This window comes from Triturus cristatus, chromosome 9 (assembly GCF_964204655.1).
Source record: "Triturus cristatus chromosome 9, aTriCri1.1, whole genome shotgun sequence".
NCBI classification, from domain to species: Eukaryota; Metazoa; Chordata; class Amphibia; order Caudata; family Salamandridae; genus Triturus; species Triturus cristatus.
Genome location: NC_140592.1, coordinates 251,877,852 through 251,902,465, shown reverse-complemented (window position 1 = coordinate 251,902,465; position 24,614 = coordinate 251,877,852). Strand labels below are relative to the sequence as shown.

At 43.5% G+C, this 24,614-nt stretch overlaps 1 protein-coding gene across 3 annotated transcripts in view; it reads right to left on the bottom strand.

Moving 5' to 3' along the window:
* Window positions 1–24,614, bottom strand: part of ATG7 (autophagy related 7) — a 1,343,349-nt gene that overhangs the window by 900,073 nt on the left and 418,662 nt on the right. For all 3 annotated transcript variants that reach the window (XM_085624866.1, XM_085624868.1, XM_085624867.1), the window contains exon 15: window positions 9,584–9,778. In XM_085624866.1, coding sequence (XP_085480992.1) covers window positions 9,584–9,778 — 195 coding nt within the window. The remainder of the gene's footprint in view (window positions 1–9,583; window positions 9,779–24,614) is intronic.

The following is a 24,614-nucleotide window of genomic DNA, read 5'->3' as shown; positions in this document are numbered from 1 at the left end:
ATTCCATGACTCAAACAGAGGATTCTGGCTCAGACATGTCACAATGATGGAGCCTGAGGGGTGAGGACTGCATACTTGGCACAGCCTTAGATGTATACCAGATTGGTCCATATGTGGTTGGTGAGGTAAATGGAAATCCTGTCTCATTCCTTGTTGACACTGGTGCTACCAGCTCTCCTGTAAGAACAGCAGATCTCCCTAAACTCACCCCTCTTAGGAGAAAGAATCCAAGTTGTAGGAGTTACAAAAAACAAATGGCTAGTCTTGTTTTAGAAGCAGTATCTGTCAAAATAGGATCTTTTGAGAATCACCTTTTGTGCAAGCTAAATTGTTCCATTTATTGTACCCCAAATGGCATTGAGTTCCATATGAATGATGAAGACATTGTCTTTAAGCTTGCTAGAAAAAGATTTGATATTGCAATGTATGTGTTGTTGACTAAAGATGATCTGCCCTTAGAACTGAGAGATTCAATGTTAACTAAAGCCTGGGACTTTACAGGAAAGGACATTGGATTTATAAAAGGCATTGAACCAATTTGCATTACTGTGAAGCCAAATGCCGAGTTTACGAGAATCCCACAATATAATTTGACCACTGATACCACTGCTGGGATTACTGCTGTGATTGACTCAATGATTGACCAAGGAATTCTAAGGAAAATTATGAGGAGTCTATGTAACTCACCCATCATGAGTTTGCAGAAACCCAACGGCAAGTACCGCATTGTACAGAATTTCAGAAAAATGAACACAATTGTATTCCCTTGTTGTCCTGTGGTCTGTACCACAGCTGTAATATTGTTTCAGATTCCATGTGAGGCCAAGTGGTTCTCTGTCATTTATTTATGCCAAGCCTTTTTCTCTATTCTGTTACACGAGGATAGCCAGTTTCTCACTGCTTTTCGTTTCAGCAACCATGTCTTGGCATGGTGCAGAGTCCCACAAGGGTATATGGACAGTCCTTCTATCTTTAATCAGATACTTAAAAAGAATTACAAATCCTTAGAGATGCCCCATCACTCAGTCCTAGTTCAATATATTGACAACCGATTGGTGGTATCAAATACGCAAGAGCCTTGCAGAAATGACACTATTTCTTTACTGAACCACTTAGCTGAGAATGGACATAAAATGTCCCCAGCCAAATTACAGTTCTGCAAGAAAGAGGTCCTGTATATAGGACATAACATTGAGAAAGGAGCAAGGAAAGTGTCCCAAGAAAAAATCTCAGCAATTCTCAATATGAGTCTGGCAACTACCCAGAAATAAGTTTGCATGTTCAGGGGAATAGTAGGCTACTGTCAACAGTGGATTCCTAACTTTTCTCTAATAGCCAAACCTCTCCAGAGGTTGACAAACAGAGATGTGTCTGATCCAGTGTCATGGGATGACAGCTGTATTGTCATGTGTTTTGTGCCTGCCCCATTGTAGTTTTCCTTATGTTAGCCTAACTGTGCATGATACAGGCCGCATTAGCTTTGCACCAGTTACTATATAATCACTTTTGCTTTTGTGGCACATTATATTTTCACACAGAACCTGCAGTTGATTTCTCGTTCTGTTCTTTCCTGGGATTTAGTCTGAACAGCAGACAAGGTCAAATAACAATGCCCCTTGTTATTTTGTTGTGGTCAGGCACTTGCACCTAGACACAACACAGAAATGCATCTGTTGTTTATAAACATGCAAACCTTGTCATATAGGTATGAATAGCAAAATAATACATAGATATAGAGAAATATTTTCTGAGGGTAGATCACGGCTGTACCGGAGATGTGGAGCATCCATCTGTTTATGCTAAGGTGTGAGGTCTTGTACTAATCCCAGAGATCTTTGCTGTATAATCAATGTTCTTCTGTAGAAGGGGAGAGGGGTTAGGGTAATCTGTCATATAATATGACAGGGCTTTACATAATATACGGTTAACTGACTATGCTGATGGTATTTTTGCTAGGTAGTTGTTTTCTGATTGTGGCACGCATACTGCATTCTAGAGCACGATAGCTTAAGTATATATTTTAAACTTCCTTCGTGTATCTTTCATATCTTATTGTGGATGAGTACGAGTGTGTGATCGAAAAAGTGTATCCTGCTACTGCGATCTCTGAGAGGGTCTGGAGTTTCCTGCTCTGTGGTGCCAATTCACTTGTATCTCTGTTAGGAGGGCAAGTGAGGCACTATAATTAGTTGGACTCGGGCTCATGGTACTGAGGTGATATGGTGACCCCGTCCCTAAATACTGATGTTCTATGGTCCCAAGTATAGTTCTGTTCCTGAGCAGAATCCCTACAACAGCAAGTGTGCCTTCACAGAATTGCGAGAATATCTGTTGCGCTCTGGTTCTAGGAATGCCTTATTACAACAAATGTTTTGTATTGTTCTTCAGTAAGAGAGAGGACTGCGCTCTTTCAGTACTTACACAGATGCACGGCAGTGCACGCAGACTTGTGGCATATTTTTCAGCAACACTTGATCCTGTACCCACCGCATTGGCTGAATGTTTGAAAGCTGTCGCATCCACATGTGTGAATCTTGAATTGTGTAAAAGTATAGTCAAGGGTCACCCCGTAACAGTATTCTTACCCCACTCAGTTGAGGTGCTGCTAACCTGTACCCGAACACAGCACCTTACCAATAGTCGACTTACCAGGTACAAGCATATCTTACTGGGCGCAGAGAATGTCACCGTTCGGTGTACTACTCTGAATACTGCTACTTTACTACCCCTTCCTGGAAATGAGAAGGCAAATGATGAAGTTGTGCATGACTGCCTTGATGTGACTGAACTGTGTACCAAACCAAGACCAGATATACAAGATGTGCTACTGCCTGAATCAGATAATGTGCTGTTTGTGGATGGCTCTGGTTTGTGAGATCATGAAGGAAATCTAAAAGCTGCCTATGCAGTCTGCACTGTTGCACGTGTGGTTGAAGCCTCCTGGCTTAAAGGAATCTTTTCAGCAAAAGTGGCGGAATTGGTTGCCTTGACGAAAGCATGCTGTGTCTCCGACCAGCTGAGAGTGACAATGTTCACTAATAGTCGATAAGGATTTGGCGTCACAGCATGGGTTCATGTCTTCTTACGGTTCACCTATCCATAATGGGGAAAGTGTGAGGAACCTACTGCCCATCCAAATTGCTGTGGTGAAGTGCATCGCCCACAGACAAGGCACAGACTATGTGACATTCAGTAATCGCGATGCTGACAAGACAGCCAGATACTGTGCTTTGAATGCCTGTACCTTTAATGAGAATCCAATTAATAAAACATCAGATGTCACAAATTGCAATCTGTTATTTTCTACTGTCAATACTTGGGAGGAAGATAAGAGAATACAAAAGGAAGTGCCATAAGCTGAACAGAAATGTTAGATTAGAGCTGTTTGTACAAAAGAGAGGTGGATGATGTTTGGGTTCCAACAGATGGAAGACTAGTGTTTCCTGATAGCTTATTACCATGTTTCTGCACCTGTAGAGAGAGAGATGCAATGATGTGCCTTTTCCGACAGAGTTAGTTTAACCCAAGATTCAGATTGATGGCTGAGAGTTTATGTCAACGATGTGTAATGTGTCAACAACAGAATGCAGGGACGATAACACCAGTTACATAGGGAGATCAGGATGTCTCGTCAACAGGATCCAGATGGACTTCATAGAATTACCCCTTTAGTTATATCCTGGTGATCGTCTGCATCTTTTCGAGGTGAGTGGAAGCTTACCCGACAAGGAGGGATGACAGTCTTACAGTAGCTAAACTGTTATTGAGGGAGTTAATACTGAGGCTCGGTTTCCCGACTTGTTTGGAGCCAGACCGAGAAACTCATTTTAACAATGAGGTCTGGAAGATGTTATATGTAGCACTACAAGTTGAGCAGAGGCTCCATTGCAGCTACCGTCCAGAGGCTTCTGGACTTGATGAGCAAGTTAATGGCACATTGGAATACAGATTGGTAAAAGTGTGTACTTCTACATCCCTGTAGCAGATTGATAAATGACGTCTTGTGTTGATGAGTATGCAGAGTGCTCCAGACAGGAGAACAGGATTGTCACCCCACAAAATCATCATTAAGAGACAGCCATCTGTGCCTGCAAGGGCGGTCGTAAATATTACAGATGACCTGCTTCGTGATTACTTAAAAAGGACTGGCTGAAGTGGTACATTCTGTGTCTCATCAGGTTGGAAAGGCTACAGCTTCAACTCAACAGAAGTAGTGCTATGACGTTTGTCCCAGTGTTAGACTTGGTATCTTTGGCATGGTTTCCCCAGACTATTTGCCTCGACCTCCTGTATTTTTGATGCTGTGCTGGATTTCGTTTTTGCTATCTTAGACACTTTGGGCACTTTGCCACTTCTGATCAGTGTGAAAGTGCAAGTACTCCCTGCGTAAATTACTATTGTGATTGGTTATCCATGATTGGCATATTTGATTTACTGGTAAGCCCCTAGTAAAGTCACTGAGTGTGCCAGGGCCTGTGAATCAAATGCAGCTAGTGGGCCTGCAGCACTGATTAAGCCACCCACATGACTAGCCCCGTAAAGGTATCTCAGACCTGCCACTGCAGTGTCTGTACACGTTTTTAAACCTGCCATGTCGACCTGGCAAGTGCACCCACTTGCCATGCCCTAACCTTCCCTCCCCCTTAGGTGGGGCCAAGGTACCCCCATGGGCAGGGTGCACTGTATGTGAAAGGTAGGACATATACTGGTGTGTGTGACATGTCCTGATAGTGAAATACTATGATGATGATTCATGTCATGATCAAGTGAGTGAGGTGTCTAATCCAATATCTTTGGATACCCAAAAGGTTCAATGAAAGGATTTAGTCTTGCATTCATGACTGATACATTTATGGAAATATTCCAGTTGTTTTGTGTGTGACCAGTGTTTAAAGTGACACAGAGGAAGCAGGCTAGTATTGGGGAACAGCAAGCAGCTGAGATAGCACTCTTTGGGACAGAGACTCAACTGTTGTCGGGACAGAAGGGCCACAGTCAGTAGAGTTGACTATGAGAGGTACAGACCCTAGCTAAGGGCGTAGTGCAATAGTAATGCAGGTTGTACCCAGAGAACCATGGCCCAGAAGACAAGAAAGAGGGAGATGCTGTCTGCCTGAAATATGAGTTCCACAAACCATCCTAGAGGGTTCTGGCCAGTCTGATCAGAGTGACAACGATGAAGAAGGGCCAGCAGTGAGGAGATCAAAAAGTGCAAGAATACCCAGCCAAAAGTACTCATCTCCCAAATGGACTTACTTGGCAGCCAATGACTGGGAGAGAACATCCTATACATTTTGCTATAACAATTTGAATCCACCTGAACCTCCTTAAATCAAACTCTGTGGTTGAACTGAGGTAGGAATTTGCCATACCACTGAAAAGGCTGACTCAAATTGTTCTGGAAATACTCATCAACGAACCTGATCTGTGCATTTATTAAAAGAAACTACATTATGCCAGCTTTGAAAAGAACACTTGAACTGTGCTTTGCTGTTTGTGCCGAGTTAACTCAGATGCTAAAACCAAATTGTTGCTAATCTTCTAAGCTAAAAGGTCTGATCCTAAGAACTCATGGAGCCTGCTCCTGCAACTTCTCTAAGACGCAAACACGTATGTGTAGGTGTATTTGCTGTTGTTAAAATAGTTGTTTTGCTTTTAATTCTGAATTTGCCTCATCACCTACATGTAAAAGATCCTAAGCCTACACCTCATCCTAAAGTATTAATCTTATTGCACTAGATGCTAAAAATATATACTTAGATGTTTCAGAGGGAGATTATTCGCTAAATGTATTCACTAAGCTGTTGTAGGAGTATGTTGACACTGTGGATGCTAGGGATTGCTATGTGTGTATGCAATTACACGAATCAATTGCAAAGGGAATTATGTACCATCATATTTCTTTGACATACGGTATTCCCAGTAGTTTATTTACAAATTTATTGTATGGAACAGATTATCTTCAATATTATCCAAATTATGATCTGGTCTTTTCAGAGATTCCTGTTTCGAAACATTTAAATCCTCATCCCGAAGTCACAACTGTTGAAATAATGAAACGTTTCTTTACATCAACTTTGTCACTAGATATGGCTTATGAACACCGACATAACTTAACATGTACTTTGGAAAAAGCAGAAAAGAAATTCATAGATTCAGGCATAGCGATATCGTAGCTACAGCTGCAAATCATTCAAAAGTGCCACCTTGGGCACAACGCAAAGAAGAACATAGAAAGTGGGAATCATAGCTGCCTTGGCTTTAGATTGGTAACATAAAGGGAAATTATGCATATTTGTGAGAAGTTCTAAAATTGACACACATTTTTGTTGGTACTAGTGAATGTGATCATACATTTGAAGTTCAAATTCACTAGGAATGCTACATAGGTGGAGTAGATCCTGACTTTCCTGGAATATGTTAAATGAATTGGAAAAATGGCTTTTACAGATTAACTAATGGATGGTATGGAAGTTGTTACATGGGAATCGTTTCGCCTAAAATTTATCATGTGGAACAAATTGAAGAATCAACAAAAGAGCAAAATGGGAGAAATATGAGAAGTGCCAGTGCAAGTGAAATTGTAGTAGACATCTTTAGTGCTTTAATACCATCTGCAGGAGTAATACTAAACTCACAAGCTTCGAAATCTTCCTACTGTAGTTGGCAAACTAGCTACAAGTACAGCTGCAGGATTCTTAGCCGTGGATACTGAAATGGTTGTGAACTGCTCCATGGTTTTGCAGAATAGACTTGCTCTAGATGTCTTTCTTGAGAAGGAGGGCAGAGTCTGTTGGTTGTTAAAGGTTCAACAGTGTTGCTAATGCAAACGTCAGGAACCCTTGCCTAGCGGACGTTCCTTGGACTCTTTGCTGAACCATAGCTGCTGAACGTCGCCTTTGAGATTGTTCTTTCTAGACTTTTCCATGAGTTGCCCTGTCCCATGGACTTTAAGAACTTTTATACCATTAAGACTCAGTTAAGGTGTAGTTTTACACTACCTTTGTAACTGACTTATTTGAGACTCTTGACCAAGCTTTCTAAAATGCTTATTATTGCTTGTCTCCTTCTAACTAGGTATTATAAATCAAATTGAAAACTCTTTAATGTCGGAGTCTCTTGAATTTGATGAGTGTTGTTTCCACAAGGACTTTGCTTGGATTTCCTAAACTACTAATGTATAGCGGAAGTAGCCATAAATTGTTCTCTGAACATCAGGTTCTGGTGTTGCTTTTCTGCACAGCGGTAGCAGGGTTGTTAGTCTATGTTACTTGAACTTGTTTAAATTTCTTTAGGCGGTTAGGACTTCCTGTTGCCATCTTATGCCTTTCCAGCATGGTCCTCGGGTTCATATACCTAAATCTGATTACTAATTTGTAAACTGGTTACCAAGTTCTGGTCCTCATGGGGTAGCCAATGATCGACCACCCTATATTTCTTCACCCCTCAACGCAATGAGCAAGATCCATCGGAGGACCAAGTACAGAAGAAACTGAATATTTAACAGATAAAAAATAAAAAGCTAAGAAAAGAAAATTGTCAGCCCGGTAAACGCTGGCTCACCATTTTAGTTGCGGCCTCCTACAATATGAAGCGGGTATGATTATTTGTGCTAAGGCTGCTTTTGATTTTCATTCCACCCGAGTGGGGCAAGGGAGGTAGGACATCGGTCTGTAGTTTGATACTTGTTGTTCAAGTTCCATTCTTCCCTGTGTAGCTAGCGAAAAGGAGATAATCCAAAGATAAAATAATTTGGAGACCGGAGTGCGGGTCAAGACCTCGACTATTCTAAGGGATCAATACGCTGACGAAGGCCGCCGTGACCAGTGAGGGCAACTGATGAAGGCCAAAACATGTTGGTTCCTGCAAACAGGATATAGGGGCATTGATCTCCCCGGTGTATCCAACAAAATTTTAATCCTATCGAGGGTGACCAAGAATAAAGGTAATCCTGGGTTCCCCTCAGATAGTTTTAATAGTATGATTTATATCTTGCACTTTATGATCCCTTCTCGAGGGAATAATTGTTTCCCTATTCGTTTGGTTGTCATTATACTTTCATTCCTCACCACTATATTTCTAAAAAATGTCTCAGCGCTCCGTCCAGTGTGTTGGTCTGCACCTGGGCGTTTACATGCGGCCCAATGATGAAGCATGACACCGCAAAGTGTGGGAGGGCAGTATTAAGAAATTAGATTTCTTTCTCCGGTGCCCCCCCTTCCTTTCCCGGTTCCAGAAAAGATCACTGGAGTAGTTTAGGATGAACAGAGATTAGCAATTTCTAGAAGCATGCACACTGATGTTTTAAAAAAAAAACTTTTGTAGTCCTTTTCTTTGTAGTGAGTATGAAAGGCGAAGAACCTACTTCCCAAAATGCATAAAGCCCCAGGCTGAACGTTTGTGAAGCTTCAGTGTCTGACAAGTCTGCTCGAAGTACTTTGGGAACCTAGCAACATTGGGCCCCCTTTTTTTAAAGGTTGCATAGAGGCTTGTATCTACACCGAGGACTCTGAAACTTACTTTGCCCTGGCAGATGCTTGATTGCAATAACATTTCCTGTGCTGTCTGTCACATGGTGTAAAACCCGCAGGAGCAGGTTTATGGGTTACAGTGCGATTTTTACATAGAAAATATATTTTTATTTGAAGTTTCTCTTTACGACATGCCCCTCAAAAAAGGGGGTGTCACAAGCACTTTCCTTTCGGACACTTCATGCACCACACATGCTTTTCCATTTATTTGTAAGTTTGGAAGAACTGGAGAGACAAATGTACAAACATTCAGCAGACGTTTTTTGTTCTTTCGGTCTTTAACCGTGCATCCAGCTGCAATGAACTGAGCTACAAAAATGTACTGGGTTCCTATGTAGATCTTTGTAGTATCATGCATCTGTTTGGTTATGTCGTTTTCATGAATAAAACATCCTTAATTACAACCTAACTGCGTGGACCTCCTCACTACAATCTTCTAATTCCAAATTTCAATTAGCTTAGAAACTCGTCAGTATGTTCCTTTTATACAAACATCAGTAATAGTCATTTCAGAAGTGAGATATTCGTCACCTCTGAGATGCCTACGAAACAACTAGATACTAACTATTCTCAACTTCGAGCAGTTTGTGACAGGGCTGCTCACTTCTTAGTATCCAAGTTAATTCTACTGTTTTTATCCTTTCTTTTTTATTTTTAACTCTTGTGCATCTGCTGCAGGCAGGTAATATGTCTGAGACATTTTTCTTTTGGGTGATCATTTTCTGCTTATTAAAACTTTTCAGTCCACTGACATTCTTACTGTAATGCATGGAGTCTTGTGAATTTACATTTAAGTCACATTTTCAACTTCTTGGCAGCATATTTCCAACCCTGTTTGAAACTCATGCTTTTAAAAATCTATTTACCTTCTGTTATGCCTTTCTAGAGTCTTAAGATGACTATAGTAGGCCGAAGAACACGTAAACTTTGAAATAAAAAATTTTTATGCTCAAGGCCAGACACGAAGACAGCATTTCTGATTATGTAAACATTTAGAGACTTCAACTCAAGTTATTGCAGTGTATGAAATACAAAGAAAACACTCACTATACCTTCCTCTGGCTGGCTGCAATGAGCGTTGGTAGCCACCGACTTTCTCTAGTATCCATCAACAAGAATACCACATCATGTGATGCAATGAGCCCAGCTAGCTGGTCAACATCCTTTTGAGCCTGTTCTACAGTCGCTTCTGAAAAATTCACAGGATGACCTGGCATTGGGATGCTCATGCTGAATCCTTCTGCATTCTGTTAGGAGAAATCAGAGCAGTGTAAAATATATATGTAACACTAAGCACTGTTTGTAGCTACAAAGGATTTGGTAGAGAATTACAATCACTTAATTGATATCCCCTGCAATTTGGAGAACAGGTGTGTGGGGGGAGGAAGGGGAGGATGAAGAGGAGGAAGAATAGGAAGAGGAGGAGGAGGAGGAGGAAGAAGAGGAGGGGGAAGTGGAGGACGAAGAAGTGGAAGAAGGAGGAGGTTTATATTGTGCACCTTATGATTTGCATCGCCTCTGGGCTATTTTAATCAAATTACTAATTTAAGTATTTCTATCATAGGCAGGGCACCTTACAGAGGTGTCTGAATACGGTATTGTAAAGCCCTTTGCGTGTGATCTGAGGCAGTGGCTTTGAAGTGCAAGTGTGGTAGGAGACAGCACCGCCTCCCTATCATGTCAGAGATGGCTCATCCTTCCAACACCCAGGTTTAGGCATGGTTAAAAGGTTTGTTTTGCAAGGTTGACATGGCAGTTTAAAACTGCACACAGAGGCTGCAATGGCAGGCCTGGCGCATGTATGAAAGGCATCTTAAGTGGGTGGCACTATCAGTGCTGCAGACGCACTAGTAGCACTTAATTTACAAGATGTGGACAAGTTACTTACCTTGGGTAATGCCTTATCTGGTTGAGACATAATCTTGCTGCAGATTCTCTAGGCATCAGACTGGATACGGAAGATTTTTCTTCGAGAAATTTCCTGGAGCACTGATAGGCGACATCACTCTGCGCGGCGTGAATTTATCCGCGTCATCTATATAGGCGCCACCGCAGTGAGCTGACATCAGTTCTTTTCTTTTGAGCCAGCTACTGCAGATCCGTGAAGTGAGCACCCTCTGTCACTTTTTTACAGGCTTTTTTCAACCATTTGTCCACCTTTTTTGGTGTGTAGGAAGTCACCCAAAAATTCTAGATTCAAGCAGTGCAGCATCTGTCACCGCGGCATGTCGATAATGGATCCACACCTGGTTTGTCTTTAGTGCCTGGAGCACGAACACAACTTTAAGTCTTGCACCGACTGCCGGGTCATGGATTAGATAGCTTTGAAGGAGTGATCCCTATAGCTACTTGAGGCCCGGCACTCGGCACCGCGTCGTTCGCCCTGGAGATCCACCTTGAAACCTTCAAGTCGGTCAGGTATGAAGCATAAAGAAACAAGAAGTCAAAGCGTTCTTCAACTTACCCTCATCAGTCGAGTTGACGTGACGGGGGAGCCTTGGCATTCTAGGCCTCGTTCGGTTGACCCTGTGCCTGGGTCGTCTCTGTGCATCCTCCACCTACCCGGGAGCCAAAGCAACCCTCTCCCACCTCAAAGAATTTTATGACACCATGTGCCTCATATTTGGTTGGCCTGACCCTCACAGTGCGCCTTCAGGCCCCGGAGGCTCAGAAGGGGCTCTATTGGGTTCCTCGCCAGCGGCTCTGGCATCGATGGCCCCCATGGATCCGGTAGTTGATCCGTGCCGATGCCAGTCATGTCACTGCAACCTTCCCCAGTGCCAGGCCCCACACCAAAACTCCCGACGCTGCCCGCGCCCACCAACCCTATTCCCATCCCAGACGACCCAGATCGGTGCCTACCGATGCTACTTCCAGAGCTGACAGAACCTCTTGGTCCTAGGTCAGTTCCACAGCCTTATTCTGAAGGGCTAGGAATGGATGAAGATTGGGAGGGGTCGCTGGACCCTTTACAAGACCAGCCAGAGAGAAATTGGGTGAGGCGAGTGGTCTTGACACCTCTCCAGGTTCTGGTCTGCTTTCCCCCACTACCATGGCTATGGAGCAGGAAGCTTCATACACTATGGTGGTGCGAAGGGCAGCTGAGGTCTTGGACCTTCAGCTTCCTTCTGTGGCAGTCAAGACTAACATCTTGACGGAGGTCCTGCAGCCAGGTGTCTCCTCCTCTGAACCCTTTCTGCCTTGACTGACAGGGAAACTGGTCCAAGCCCAGCACAGGAGCTCTTGTGAATAGGACAACCGCCATCACCCTGCACCGGGTGACCCATATTTCCTTACCAACTACACGACCCCGAGAGCTTGGTGATGTAAGCCTCTACACCTCAGGAAACATTCCCTTCTTCATCCCTGGACAGGAAATCCAAGAGGCTGGGTAGTTGGAGCAAGAATTTTTTTCTTCCGGCAGCCTTGCAATGTGGTCAGTGAACACTGCATGCCTATCAGGTCGTTACTCCCACTCCTTGTGGGAAACAGTTGCGCAAGTGCTGTCACAGGTCCCGGAGGAGGCCCGGGCCATCCTCTCCCAAGCAGTATTAGACGAGAGAGATGCAGCAAAGTTCACAATTGGTTGTGGGTTTGACACAACCGGCTCGCTGGGAAGAGCTATGTCATCGACGGTGGCTGTTTGACGCCACGCTTGCCTGAGAACCTCTGGCTTTTATGAGGATGTCCAGGCTTGCCTCATGGACATGCCCTTTGATGGCACCCATCTCTTTGGAGACAAAGCATACATGGCCCTGTAGCACTTTAAGGACTCACAGCCTATGGCCAAGTCCTTGGGTCTCTCAGTGGCCACATGACCCCCCTCTGCTTTTTGCTCCTTTTGTGGCTACGGAAGGGGCTTTAAGCCACGCCAGCCATACCCCAGACTCAAGGACACGCAAGATCAGCAACCTCTGCATAGCCGTAAGTAAGGCTCATTCCGACCACGTGGGTCGGGCGGCCAGAAGTTACGTCAGTCTACAACCCCCATTGCCTCCTGTGCCTCCAAATCCTCTTAGTCCAGCCCTTCAAGATCATGGGTGGCCAGTTGGAGGCAGCATTAGCCATAACCTCCACTACTGGAAAAACATCACATCAGACAGGTGGGTCCTTCATAAAGTACAAAGCTGCTACTCCCTACCCATACCTCCATGACTCCAGCTTAAAACCGGCTGAAGTAGGATCACGTTGCTTTGCTTCAGGAGGAAGTCATGACTCTCTTGGCCAAGGGGGGCATAGAGCAGGTTCCAGCACAAGAAGTAGGTAGTGGTGGCTATTCCTGCTACTTTCTGATCCTGAAGAAGTAAAAGGGCCTGGGCCCTATTGTAGATCTGCGAGCCCTCAAATACTTCCTCAAAAAGGAAAAGTTCAAGATGCTCACTCTAGCTCCGGTCTTGTCTGCCTTGGACACAGGAAAATGGATGTCAGGGTTGGACTTGCAGGATGCCTATTTTCACATTCCTGTCGAGCCTGTCCATCAGCGCTACCTGTGGTTTATGGTAGGCCACAAGCATTTTCAGTTCACTGTATTCCCCTTTGGCCTTATTAGCACCCCTCGGGTGTTCACCAAGGTGATGGCAGTGGTCGCAGCTGATCTACGCAGATCTTCCCCAATCTCAACGACTGGCTGTTGAAAATGAGTTCCCATCAGGCTGTCACCTCCCACCTTCTGCACTCGCTGGGGTTCTCTATCAATGTGCCAAAGTCACACCTAACTCCCTCTCAGGCTCCTCTTTTTATCAGAGCTGTTCTGGATACTGTGCGGTTTTGGGCCTATCACCCTGAAAGGCGAGTCCAGGATATTCAGGCTATGATACTGATGTTTCATCCTCTATCCTGGATTTCAGTGAGAATACGTCTGAGGCTGCTGGGTTACATGGCCTCAAGCATCCTACTAGTGACTCATGCCAGATGGCATATGCAGTCTCTGCAGTTGGGCTTGAAGTTCCAGTGGGCACAGCATCAGGGGAATCTCTCCAAAATGGTCCAGATCTCGGAGAGAACCCCACAGGACCTGCAGTGGTGGCTAACAGACCACGAATGGGTCAGAGGCAGACCCCTCTCCCTTCCTCAACCAGACCACACAGTTGTGACAGATGTGTCAATCCTGGGGTGGGAGAGGAGGAGATCAGAGGACTCTGGTCTCCGGCGGAATCAGGTCTCTACATCAACTTGCTGGAGCTCCATTCGCTTCACTTGGAATTGAAAGCCTTTCTTCCTTTAATCAAGGGAAAGCTGGTTCAAATGTTTAGGCACAACACCACCGCCATGTGGTACTGCAACAAACAGGATGGGGTCAGGTCCTGGACCCTTTGTAAAGAGGCCCTGCCTCTCTGGGTGTGACTCGATCTGCAGGGCATTTCACTGGCGTTCAACACCTGGCAGGTTCTCTGAATGCCAGGGCGGACAAACTCAGCTGTCAATGCCTAGCGGATCACAAATGGCATCTCCATCCAGAGGTGGCACAAGGCATCTTTCAGCAGTTGGAAAAGCCTTTGTTAGAGAAGTCTTCTGGATCCAGCCTAAAGCCTGGGAAATTCAATGGAAAGGAATCTGAGGCTAGATGTCTGTATGAGATTATCTTCTTGCCTAAGGTGTCTAGCCTCAGGATTCCTTATCCGGTGGGGTGGTAGGGAATACACCAGGGTTTCCATGAAATGTAGAGACGTGGACCACCAAGCTCTCTCTATGTGGTAGGGTGTTGTGTGAGGAAATTGTGGTTCCCCTGGGGTGGGCGGTGGTGGCAGGCATTAATCCTGTTCACTGGAGCTCATGTGCTGGGCTTGGATCAAGTCCCAAGCAGGACATCTGTAAAGTCTTCATTAAATGGAAGAAGCGGTTTTGAGGGGGTCACCGCTAGCTGAAGCACCTGTCAAGATGTTCGTCTTGACTGCCACTGAGGGTAGGCTAAGGTCCAGGACCTGGGCCACCCTTCTCACCGCCATAGCCACAGTAGGAGAAAAGACCATGCCAGTATCTGGGAAGGAATCCAGTCCAATGGCCTCCACCATTTCCTCACACCACTCCATGTGGGGACTAAGGGCTGGTATTCTGCAGGGTCCAGTGGCCCCTCCCAATCATCCCCAAGTCTTAGCCCATAGGAGCAGGGCTCAGGCTCCAGTCTGAAGGACATTGCTCCAACATGGGGACTGGTGTCGAGGAAGGTCGAGGTGGTACGACCGTCATCCGTGGATCAAAGGGGCCCGACTGGCATGTGGGTGGACCTGGTAGCAGGAAACCAGTAGGGGCACCTCCCGAACACATGGGGTCCGAAAGGCGCACGATCGGGGATTGACCGCCCAAATATGAGGTGCATGATCTGTTTCACATATTTGGGGTGGGGGGGGAGGGGTCGAAATGGCTCCCGGAAACTCTGAATCGCAGTGCCCAGGCACATGGTCAACCAAGGAGCCAGGCCTTGAATTACTATGTTCCTTTGTCTCTTTGGATGCTTCGATGGACGGGGCAAAGCCGAAGACCTCTTTGACTTCTTACTCTTTTTTTGTCAGACTTACTCGAACGCCTGGATGATTTCACCTGCGACGAAGATCAATGGCTCCATGACCAATAATTCTGGGACCTTCCGCTCGACCAGGATCAAGACCGTCACAGCGCCGCATGTTGAGCAACAAGGAGCTCAAGGGACTGCTTTTTCAAGGCCTTGGAGTGCATTGGCGTGGTGGTCGCACTGAAGATCCCAGAGGCAGAAAAGATGCGGGTCCGTCACTGACATATGCCAGTGATAGGTGCTGCAAGGCTGAAGCCAACTTTCTTAGTGAACATCTCTGCCACACCAGGAGAAAGATCTCAAAAAGCTTTGACAAAAAGTCGAAAAAGATCAGTAAAAAAATTATTGGGGGTAGCTCTCTCCGGATATACGCTGACTGGCGCTGAAAGAAAAGAACTGATGTCAGCGGTGGCGTCTACATAGGCACCAAGCACGTCAGCTCCAACATGGATGACGCAGACAATGTCAGGCAGAGCTGAACAACGCTACCTACCAGGGCACAGGGGTAAAGCTCATGAAAAATGTGGATCCAGTTTGTCTCCTGGGAAAAATTCTAAGGTAAGGAATCTGTGGCTAGAAATCACTATTAGATAGATTTTTCTATGTTGAGAGACACTACTTATAGCGCTGCATCCCTATATCAGCCTCATTCATCTGACAAGACAGGCAGCAGATTAAGGAAGGTATTTCTCCTTGGGATATTGCATCTTGATTTGAGTGTATTAACATCTCAGTTATCAGGAGCAGTTGTATTGTCCAAGGTCTCATAATCCAAATTAAGTCAGGACAAATGGCGATAGGGACATACATACAAGGGATCTAGTCCCTGTCTAGGGAAGATCATTATTAGTGCGTCCCTTTGAGATTCCAATAATGTTCCGGACGGTCTGTCATGTTTAACAAATGGTGTGCAACACTGGTTCTGGAGGTGCCATAGAACTCAAAAGAGAGTCCTTTCATCACCTGAGTTTTGTTGGGTGTAAATTTACCGATGGCCTTTTATATTTCTTCTGGTTTTATAGGTTCTTCCCAATCATGATACAGCAACGATTAAATCCAGGAAATATGGACTGCATGCACAAAAACTTCTACTGCAAATCATTATCTTGAGGGCCGATGTAAAGAGTTCAATAATATTACGGAAAGATCTCATTAATAGACACCTGCATGTTAATCACCAACCCTTATCAGGACCTAATGGCACTGATCTTGGTGCACCTGTTTTCAACAACTAGGAAAATAATCTGCTCAGTCTGTCCCTCTCTGCACGTTCTACACATTTTCCCCAGTCTGCTCGCCATTTCTAGATGTAATTTCTGTAGTGCTCTGACCTGCTGCACGGAGACTTTATCACTCACTGATAGGTTTTCAGCCACCCATATCATATGTTCCAACTCTAGTATACTACTGCATCTTCCTCTAGGGCGCTGACATTCCCATCTTGTCCCAGAGTTACCCCTATCTGGTAGGATAGGTATTCTTTTTGATTGGAGTCTGGCCCAAGACTCACCCCTGGGATTGGAAAACAAGTGACTTGTCGTTCTCCATCACCCTAAATTGTTCTGGGTACAGGAGGGTGTACTTTAAGCTCATCAGAAGTAACAACTGTTTAACCACTATGAATGAATCTTGTTGTTTTTGTACCTCAGTCATCTAATCAGGGTAGAGGTTGACTACTTTGCTGTTTAAATTTATAGGCCAATGATCAAGGAAAGATGTAAGATTCAAGTCTCGATCACCATAACTGAATAACCTGGCTACAATTGGTCTTGGAGCTGCACTGGGAGAGGGTGCCCTCTCAATTGAAAAGAACTTAGGAAAACTGGCCTGCAATACCTTGTTCACCAGTCACTCTTCCAAAAACAACTCCATATTCAGCCCCTGCACGATTTCTGGTATCCTAATAATTCTAATATTATTAACACATGGAGTGACCATTTGGATCAGAACTCTACTGTCTGAGTTCCCTCATTTTTCCCTTCTGGGCCTCCAGCTGGACCTGCATCTTCACCATTGTTGATCGCATTGCTGTGAGCAAGGATTCATTATTTTCGACCCTTTCCATAAATGTTTTGTGATTAGCATGAAGCAGGCCTAGATTGAACGACAGAGCATATATCTTGGGTTACAGAGTGCTCTTCGTGTGAAGAATGGCTTTTTTTTTTAAGTATTGAGAGATGGGTGAGATCTTGACAGAGATCCCTGAAGAAGACTGAAATTCTGGGTGACTACATAAAAAGCATACTGAAGCATCCTCCACAGGGAAGCTGCCTACATGGTATATCACTCCAATGTGCCTGCATCAATTTTACCCAACTGCCTCAGATGTTTTTTGTCGATGCAAAGGAACAAAAGGGAGAATGTTACACATCTGGTGAGAGTGCCTGGTAATAACCTTCTGGAAGGAACTCTTAAGCCACATGAAGGCAATTATGGATAGGAAAGCTCCTACAGATTCTGGAGTAATTCTGATGGACCTTGCGGGAGAGTACTCAGAGTTTCTTGCTTTACTATACATACAATCCACTATACTTGAGTAATTGACTGAATAGGTCTTGGTGCAATGCCTTTACAGGGCTATTTCACATTTCAAAATACACTTGCTACTTTGCCTGGGGTTTGGCCTGCATGGACATAACATTGAATGCAAGGCCTCCTTACTCAAGTACTATTACGTCATACAGCAAGCCAAACCAGATACCTTGAAAAAGGCTCTTCAGGTGATTTTCACCACGTCAACCAATCCATGGTCTCAAATCTTAGAAAGGTGGCTTTTGAGCTAGCTGTTAATTTGGACATGTTGACGGCCCTCGCTGTTCCTTATTCCAGCAAAAAATCTAATTTGGGTTAAAGGTTTGCACACGTTTCAAGGAAAGTCGCCTTAGCAACTGTACATTCCATCACATATGTTGCTGCAATTATAAAATCGTATGGGGAAATAAAAATGCAACTGTGCCTAAAGTCAGCACTAACCAAAGAGACCAGTCACTGTATTCTTTGAGTGCGACACATGGTTCTTCCAATTATCAAATTTCGACCAGAGTGGGCTACATCAGACAGCAAGTCTTGCAGATTCCGCTAGCATAAAAGAGAGTCAATGAGTCACATGCTGTGCTGTTGCCCGGAGTTTTTAACTGCTTACCGCACTCCATTAAAACCAATGGTCAAGTCAAATGGAGTTTCCTCCTGCGATGATGCCTGGAATTTTATATGACTACTACTGTTCCCATGTATTTGGCATGCTTTGGGAAATTTGTTAACATCATCTTTACTGCCAGCAGGCAGCGAAAGACTTAAATACTACTCGGGTACTGCTTCTGTCGCAGGATTCATATTTTCAAACCATATTTATTTACTTTTTTCTATAGAGATGTATTTTACAGTATTGGTCCATTTTGGGGATGCTGCTCATATGTTCTTAACTTATTGTATCTAATGATTGTATTACTCTGTTACTAATTGTATCAATTTTAAATAATTGACACAAATAAATGTATTCATTCATACTTCTGTAATTGCAAAATATTATTATGCAATCTAAGTTTCCATATAATGTAATTTCATTATTTGCAGTATTAGCTATTTGCTCCACCTAACTTCCAAGTACATAGTTCACTTGTTCAAATTGATTTGCATTTTTTACCACGTACATTACTCACTCTATTATGTACATCTCAAAGTTGATATTGACAAAAACAATGCTATTGCTTATGATGGTACACTCGCATACACAAACGAAATCGCATTGCTATTGTCAAATTCGCCAGTCATGAACTTTCCATCAACCCGACTCGAAATACGTGATCAGGCAGGCTCTACAACCCAGGCCCGCAGTAACTGATTGACAGGTTACAGGTGGGGTGGCACGTAGCTAGCCGACAAATGTGCGAACAGGAAACTCAGGTCCAACCCCGTCCTGGCCCACATTGTAGCCACGCAAGGTCGAGGCCCACCTGTATTTGTTATCAGGCACCTTTCATTTATAACTCTACAGACAAGACCCGCATTCTTTTGCCAAACTAGGATCGCCACATGTACCTTTATTGCTCCCAAAAATGTTTTAAAAAATCGCTTGGATTGATTGTACTTTGAGAAAGTCCTCAGACCCGTTTCTCTAAGCTGTTCTCCCGGCTGCATTTAATTAAACCAACTGTTCCTGTTTTGCCCAACGCCTCTGGTCTTATTTTTTTAAGGTAAATTCATATTCAAGCAACAGGTATTTTCTCCGTGTTATGTTCCCTTAAAACTATTTATCTTGTAATTTATCCAGACAGTCTGCACATCCCCATTCCTGCACTGCCACCCTCAAGTCTTCACTATATTTCACCTATGCATGGTTTCATTTCTGTGTAAAGAATTCCAACGCGTGGCCGGTCCTGGTGGTGCTACATAAATATTACAAAGGAAATACTGCATCATCAAAATGCTAAGAACAATGAAAAATTTAGAAATGCTTTAGAGGTCTGCTTTTTGTTAGCAATGTACCACAGTTGATTCTTAATTTTAAGAAGGCTCTACAATATCTGTTTATATAGCAAAGTCTTGGTGTCTCAACAAAGATTGCACAGGAGGCAGCACATCCTTCCACAGCTGAGAGCATCAAAGACCTCAGTAAAATTAAATCTGACAATTATGACCTAGCTTATATTAAGCCTCATTCATGTAATAAGAAACATTTACTTTTAAAAGGCAATTAAATGGTGTGAGCGTCTGTCACGCTAGGTATTCAAAACATGGACACATCTTTTTGGACAAAGCTGTTCTGGCATGCTTTACAAAACCTGACTTCACAAAAAGACAAAAAAATTAAAAGAAGATTAACAATAATTGGCAAAAGTCAATAGATCTCACTGTGCCAAACCTTGTTTCCAACTGGCGTTGTACAAAAGAAAATAAAAATAAAAACTGGGCACCCGTATGTCATGACACAAGTGCACATGTGCTTCCTGACAACAATGGTCATCTGGGAGTTAGTTTTCTTAAAAAAATAATCTTCGAAGATTGCCAGCGGTGCACCACAAATTATGAGCACACATTGATAGCTATTTCTGAATGGATAAATCAAACCAAGATGATTTGCTGATGCGCCACCACACATGGGAACCCCATAAGAGGCCATCTTGGAATTTCTCAAAGAAAAATAATTCTAAGACAGACACCTATGCGTGCGCCTTGTGGTGGCTATCCAGCGATAATTTTGACATTTTAATTTATTGCTCCAATGTGACCATTTTCGAATGATAAATAAGAAACAAAAAAGGCATGCGGGAGAGCTAAAGGAAGTGTGCAGGTGCCAGGGCCTAGCAGAAATAACAAGAAAAATAATACAAATAAAAGAAAATGGGTGTGAAAAGGAAAAAAACAAATATTAAAAATAAATAATGAAGTATGTTGGAAAGGGGAGAGGCGGGGAAGCAACACATGAGTAAGGTTTTGAGGGTAATTGTGCAGATGGGAGAGAGAAAATTAGGAGAGAGATGCACCCCCATGGAGTGCTGAAAGACAATTAAAAACTGGAAGCTGTGGAAGGATACAGATCATCCAACCAGAAATTGTTGCACTATGCCCTGTCCGCAGGGTCATCCCCAAACATTTTGCCTTCAACCTCCTATTTTCTGAACCAATTTTTGTTGGTTTTTAGGACTCTGTGTACTTTACCACTGCTAACATGCCTGTGTTCTCTCCTTTAAACATGGTGAAATTGGCTTACACCTAATTGGCACATTTAATTTGCTAGTAAAGTGGCACTACATTCACCCAAGGCCTGTAAATTAAATGACACTAGTGTGCCTACACCAACTTAAGTAGCCCTTTAAAACATGTGTCGGGTGGGTGGTGGGAGTGTGTGCGCGTGTGTCTCTCTCTGTGTCTGTGTTTCTAAACTGTATATGTTTATACGGGTTGCGACACCTATTTTCCACATTTTGTGTGGAAAATAGGTGTCGCAACCCATATAAACATATACAGTGCTTATGCAAGTCATGCCCGGATTAGCACCCATCAAAGAAAAATGTATAAAAATAAACAGTTTGGTAACCTTGCGTTTCATCCTCATGCAAGGCGGAAAATCGAAATTCATGAAGCATGTTTATTTTTTGTTGTCAGTAGAATAGGAAATTATTATATTATGTTTTCCAGCATGAACCTTGATTTTTAACACATGATGTACACAATTGGCAATGGTTTTAAAATGACTACAGCTGTTTTGAAACGTTTTAAAATTGTCACATGTATTTAGTATTCGATACTTCTTCTAAGTTAATGCATGAAGGGAGCAGTAGTGTTTTGAGGAGGCTCGGGAGTTTTGAAAGTGGCGCAGGTGATAATCATGTGGAGATAAGGCGGCAGGCTGCTAGATGGGAGGAGTGAAAAGGGTTTAAAAACAGGCGGGTGCAAAGGAAAAGGAGAATATTCTGGGATGGCGAATGGAGGAAGTTTGTTAGTTAGCAGGTACGTGAGGAAGATATGTAAGGAAGTGGGGTGGTGTGATCAAAGGGAAGTGTGAAGAGGGATGTGTTGATGGGAGGAGAGGAAAGGGAAGGTTCTGTTGGGAGTAAGTTGATGGAGAAGGATGTGATGGGAGTAGTTCAAAAGTGTTCAACAACAGGCGGGTGCAAAGGTAAAGGGGAATTTTCTGAGATGGTTAGTGTAGATTAGATGGGAGGAGTGTAAAGTGTTCAAAACAGGCGGGGGACATCATAAAGATAAGTGAGGAAACGGAGAGTAGTGAGTAAAGGGAAGTGTCCAGAGGAACGTTCTGATGGGAGGAGAGGAAAGAGAACGTTTTTGTTGGGTGAAAGTTGATGGGAAGGATGAGATAGGAGGTTCAAGCAGGGGGAAATATAGTAATGTATCACTGTGCGAAATTAATTTTTATAACGCTAATGGCAAAGTGAAGAGACCGAGCTGAGGATACATGGACTGAAGGGGTGACAGTATCGAGTAATGTTAATAATATATTAAAAAGGTTATGAACAGTTGAGTTTGTGATAAGAAGAAAAACCTGTAAAAATGAGATGTATGTGTATATACTGGTGGTATGGAATTTTAATTATTGAACAATTGTTATGGACAGTTTCCCCTGACGAAGGGCCCCTTTAGGCACGAAATGCATTGGGTTTGAATAAACTGCTATCGATGAATTTGGCTTATGTCGTATTCTTGATGAGGTACGGATGGCCCTACAGGAGCATCAGAAATTTGGAAAAGTGCCATAATACCTTGCATGCGGATTGGATAGTTCATGAGTATAAGAGCGGCGAAAAAATTGAGTGACGAAACGATGGAAAAGAAACTGATTTAGTAGTGAAGATAACATGAAAATGTACTGCAAATGCAATTCGCTGTGCCAGTGGTCAGGGGCAAAAAGTTGTCCCAATTGTTGCAGTTGTGTTTCTAAACTGCCATTTTGACCTGGCAAAATAAACCTTTTTCCAGGTCTACACCATCATTTTAATGGATGTAAGCCGCCCCTACGGTAGGCCCTATACACTCCAAAGGACAGTGTACAGTGTGCGGAAAAAGATGGAAATATATATATTTTTTTAAGTTTTACATATCTTGGTAGTGAAAACTCACAAATTTGTTTTTCACTACTGAGAGGCCTACCTGTTTCATGGGATAACATTGGTTTACCTTATAAGATTTAACAAGTGATAACTTCTGTTTGTTAGCTGATAGAAATGTCATGTTTGGTGTCTGAGAAATTGCAATTTAAAACCTTCTTTAATGGTAAAGTCGGATTATAAGTCACAATTCTGAAAATTGAATTTTTAGAAAGTTGGCATTTTCTTGTCCTAACCATTTGGTGCTTGCAGCTTGTTTCTAGGGTCTCATAACTAGTGTAGTTGGCTTTGTGTATTCCTCATAGACAGCCACACAATAGAGGGTCAGGGAGTTTGCAGGATGGGCCATCCTGACTTGATGAGATGGGCAGAACTGTCAAACTTGGATTTCAAAGACACTGCCTCAACTCACACATAACGGGCTTCACACTAGGCTATTGTGCCAGCAGATAGCCTTGGACCAGGGCAGGGAGGCAGGAAATTCCAGACATCTGTAGGGAGAAGACTCCAGACTTTTCTTTCACTTCAAAGTGGACATCAGGTACAACAAACACTAGCAAAGCCAATTGGTCTCACCTTTGGGACCTACTGGTTTTGTCAATGTTTTTGGAAATGCTATACAGCATCAGTAATAATAGAAATTCTTTTTGCCAATGCTGTACAGCATGGGCAATAAAAAGTGTCAAGATGTGACTCGTGTATAGTGTGTATGTGTCATAATACTGACACCCATTCAGTGATTGTATTATAAATGTGCACGTGCGTGATGACGTATGCACACAGGCATCACCAAACATGGGCTTGCCTACCGAATGCTAACACAAGGTTCCAAAGAGACTTTTACTTTCAGTCAAAAATAACCAGGGAAATTTCATGTAACCCTACAAAACAAGCAATGAGATCAAATGAATTCAACAGGAATGTCAGGTTTTGATCAGTATTACAGCATTACATTCTCTGTTTTCAACTTAGACAGCACTCGAGTTCTTTAAAGCAGCAGCATATTAGCAAACAAGAAAGCTCAATCAAGGAGCTTAGCACTAATACGGTCACTGGGAGGTAAAAGTCTATATTCCGTACTGCAACTGGAATTCTTCACTCTCACTCACCTCACTTACTGGGAGGAACTTGCATTCCGCAGCGATGCGACTGGTGGTGGCAGGCTGAGAGTGTCTTCAGATTGGGCTGGGTCCACCACCGGGCTGCCGATTATAATTACAGGCAATAAGGTGCCTCAGAGGCCTGTTGGTAACTGGCCTGACTTGAGCAGTCAGAGTTGCGGCATGGTGAGCTCTCAATAGTGATCACAAAGGCTGCTAGCCTCTGTGCAGCTTTGCCAGTGGGCATATTGCTAGCCTCTGGGCAGCTTTGCCAGTGGGCATATTGCTAGCAGGCCAGTGTAAAGCTACCGCCGGACGGAAGACGAGTGCTTCCTGAGGCTGGTGGAGAGTGCAAGTGCTTTTATATAATAGTGAGGCCACCCACTAGACAGCAGAAGAACCTCCCACCCCCATGACTGGGGGGCTGTTAGGTTAACAAGTTGACTCATCTCAAGTCAACAACAGTGATCTGAGGGTCAGGCAGAATAATGTCCTAAGGGATGGTGGGGCCAGGAGAGAGGAGCGTGATCATTTTGCTCCCTGGATCAAAAACACTGCTTTGTCGTACCTGGTGCCCGGCAGTAGGTTGACAACCACCACAAAGCAAGCACCGCTGTCGCTCATGCGGTGCTACTAAACAGAGCTGCTGCTGTTGACTATTTTGCAGGCTCAGCAGCACTAAGAGATCACAAGTGAATGAGCCTGGTGCCATTTTTCTGCTCTGGGAGCAGCACAAAGGAAACAAGCAGAACCTTCCAACTGTTTCTAGTCGGAAGTTTAAAAAATATCTTAATGTGAAACCAATGTTTTTTAAAATCACCATCAACACAAGAAAGCCTTATTAATCAAATTAATTAATTTTATCTTTTTTGAAGCACATAAATTACCAAAACGACGTCAACATGAGAAA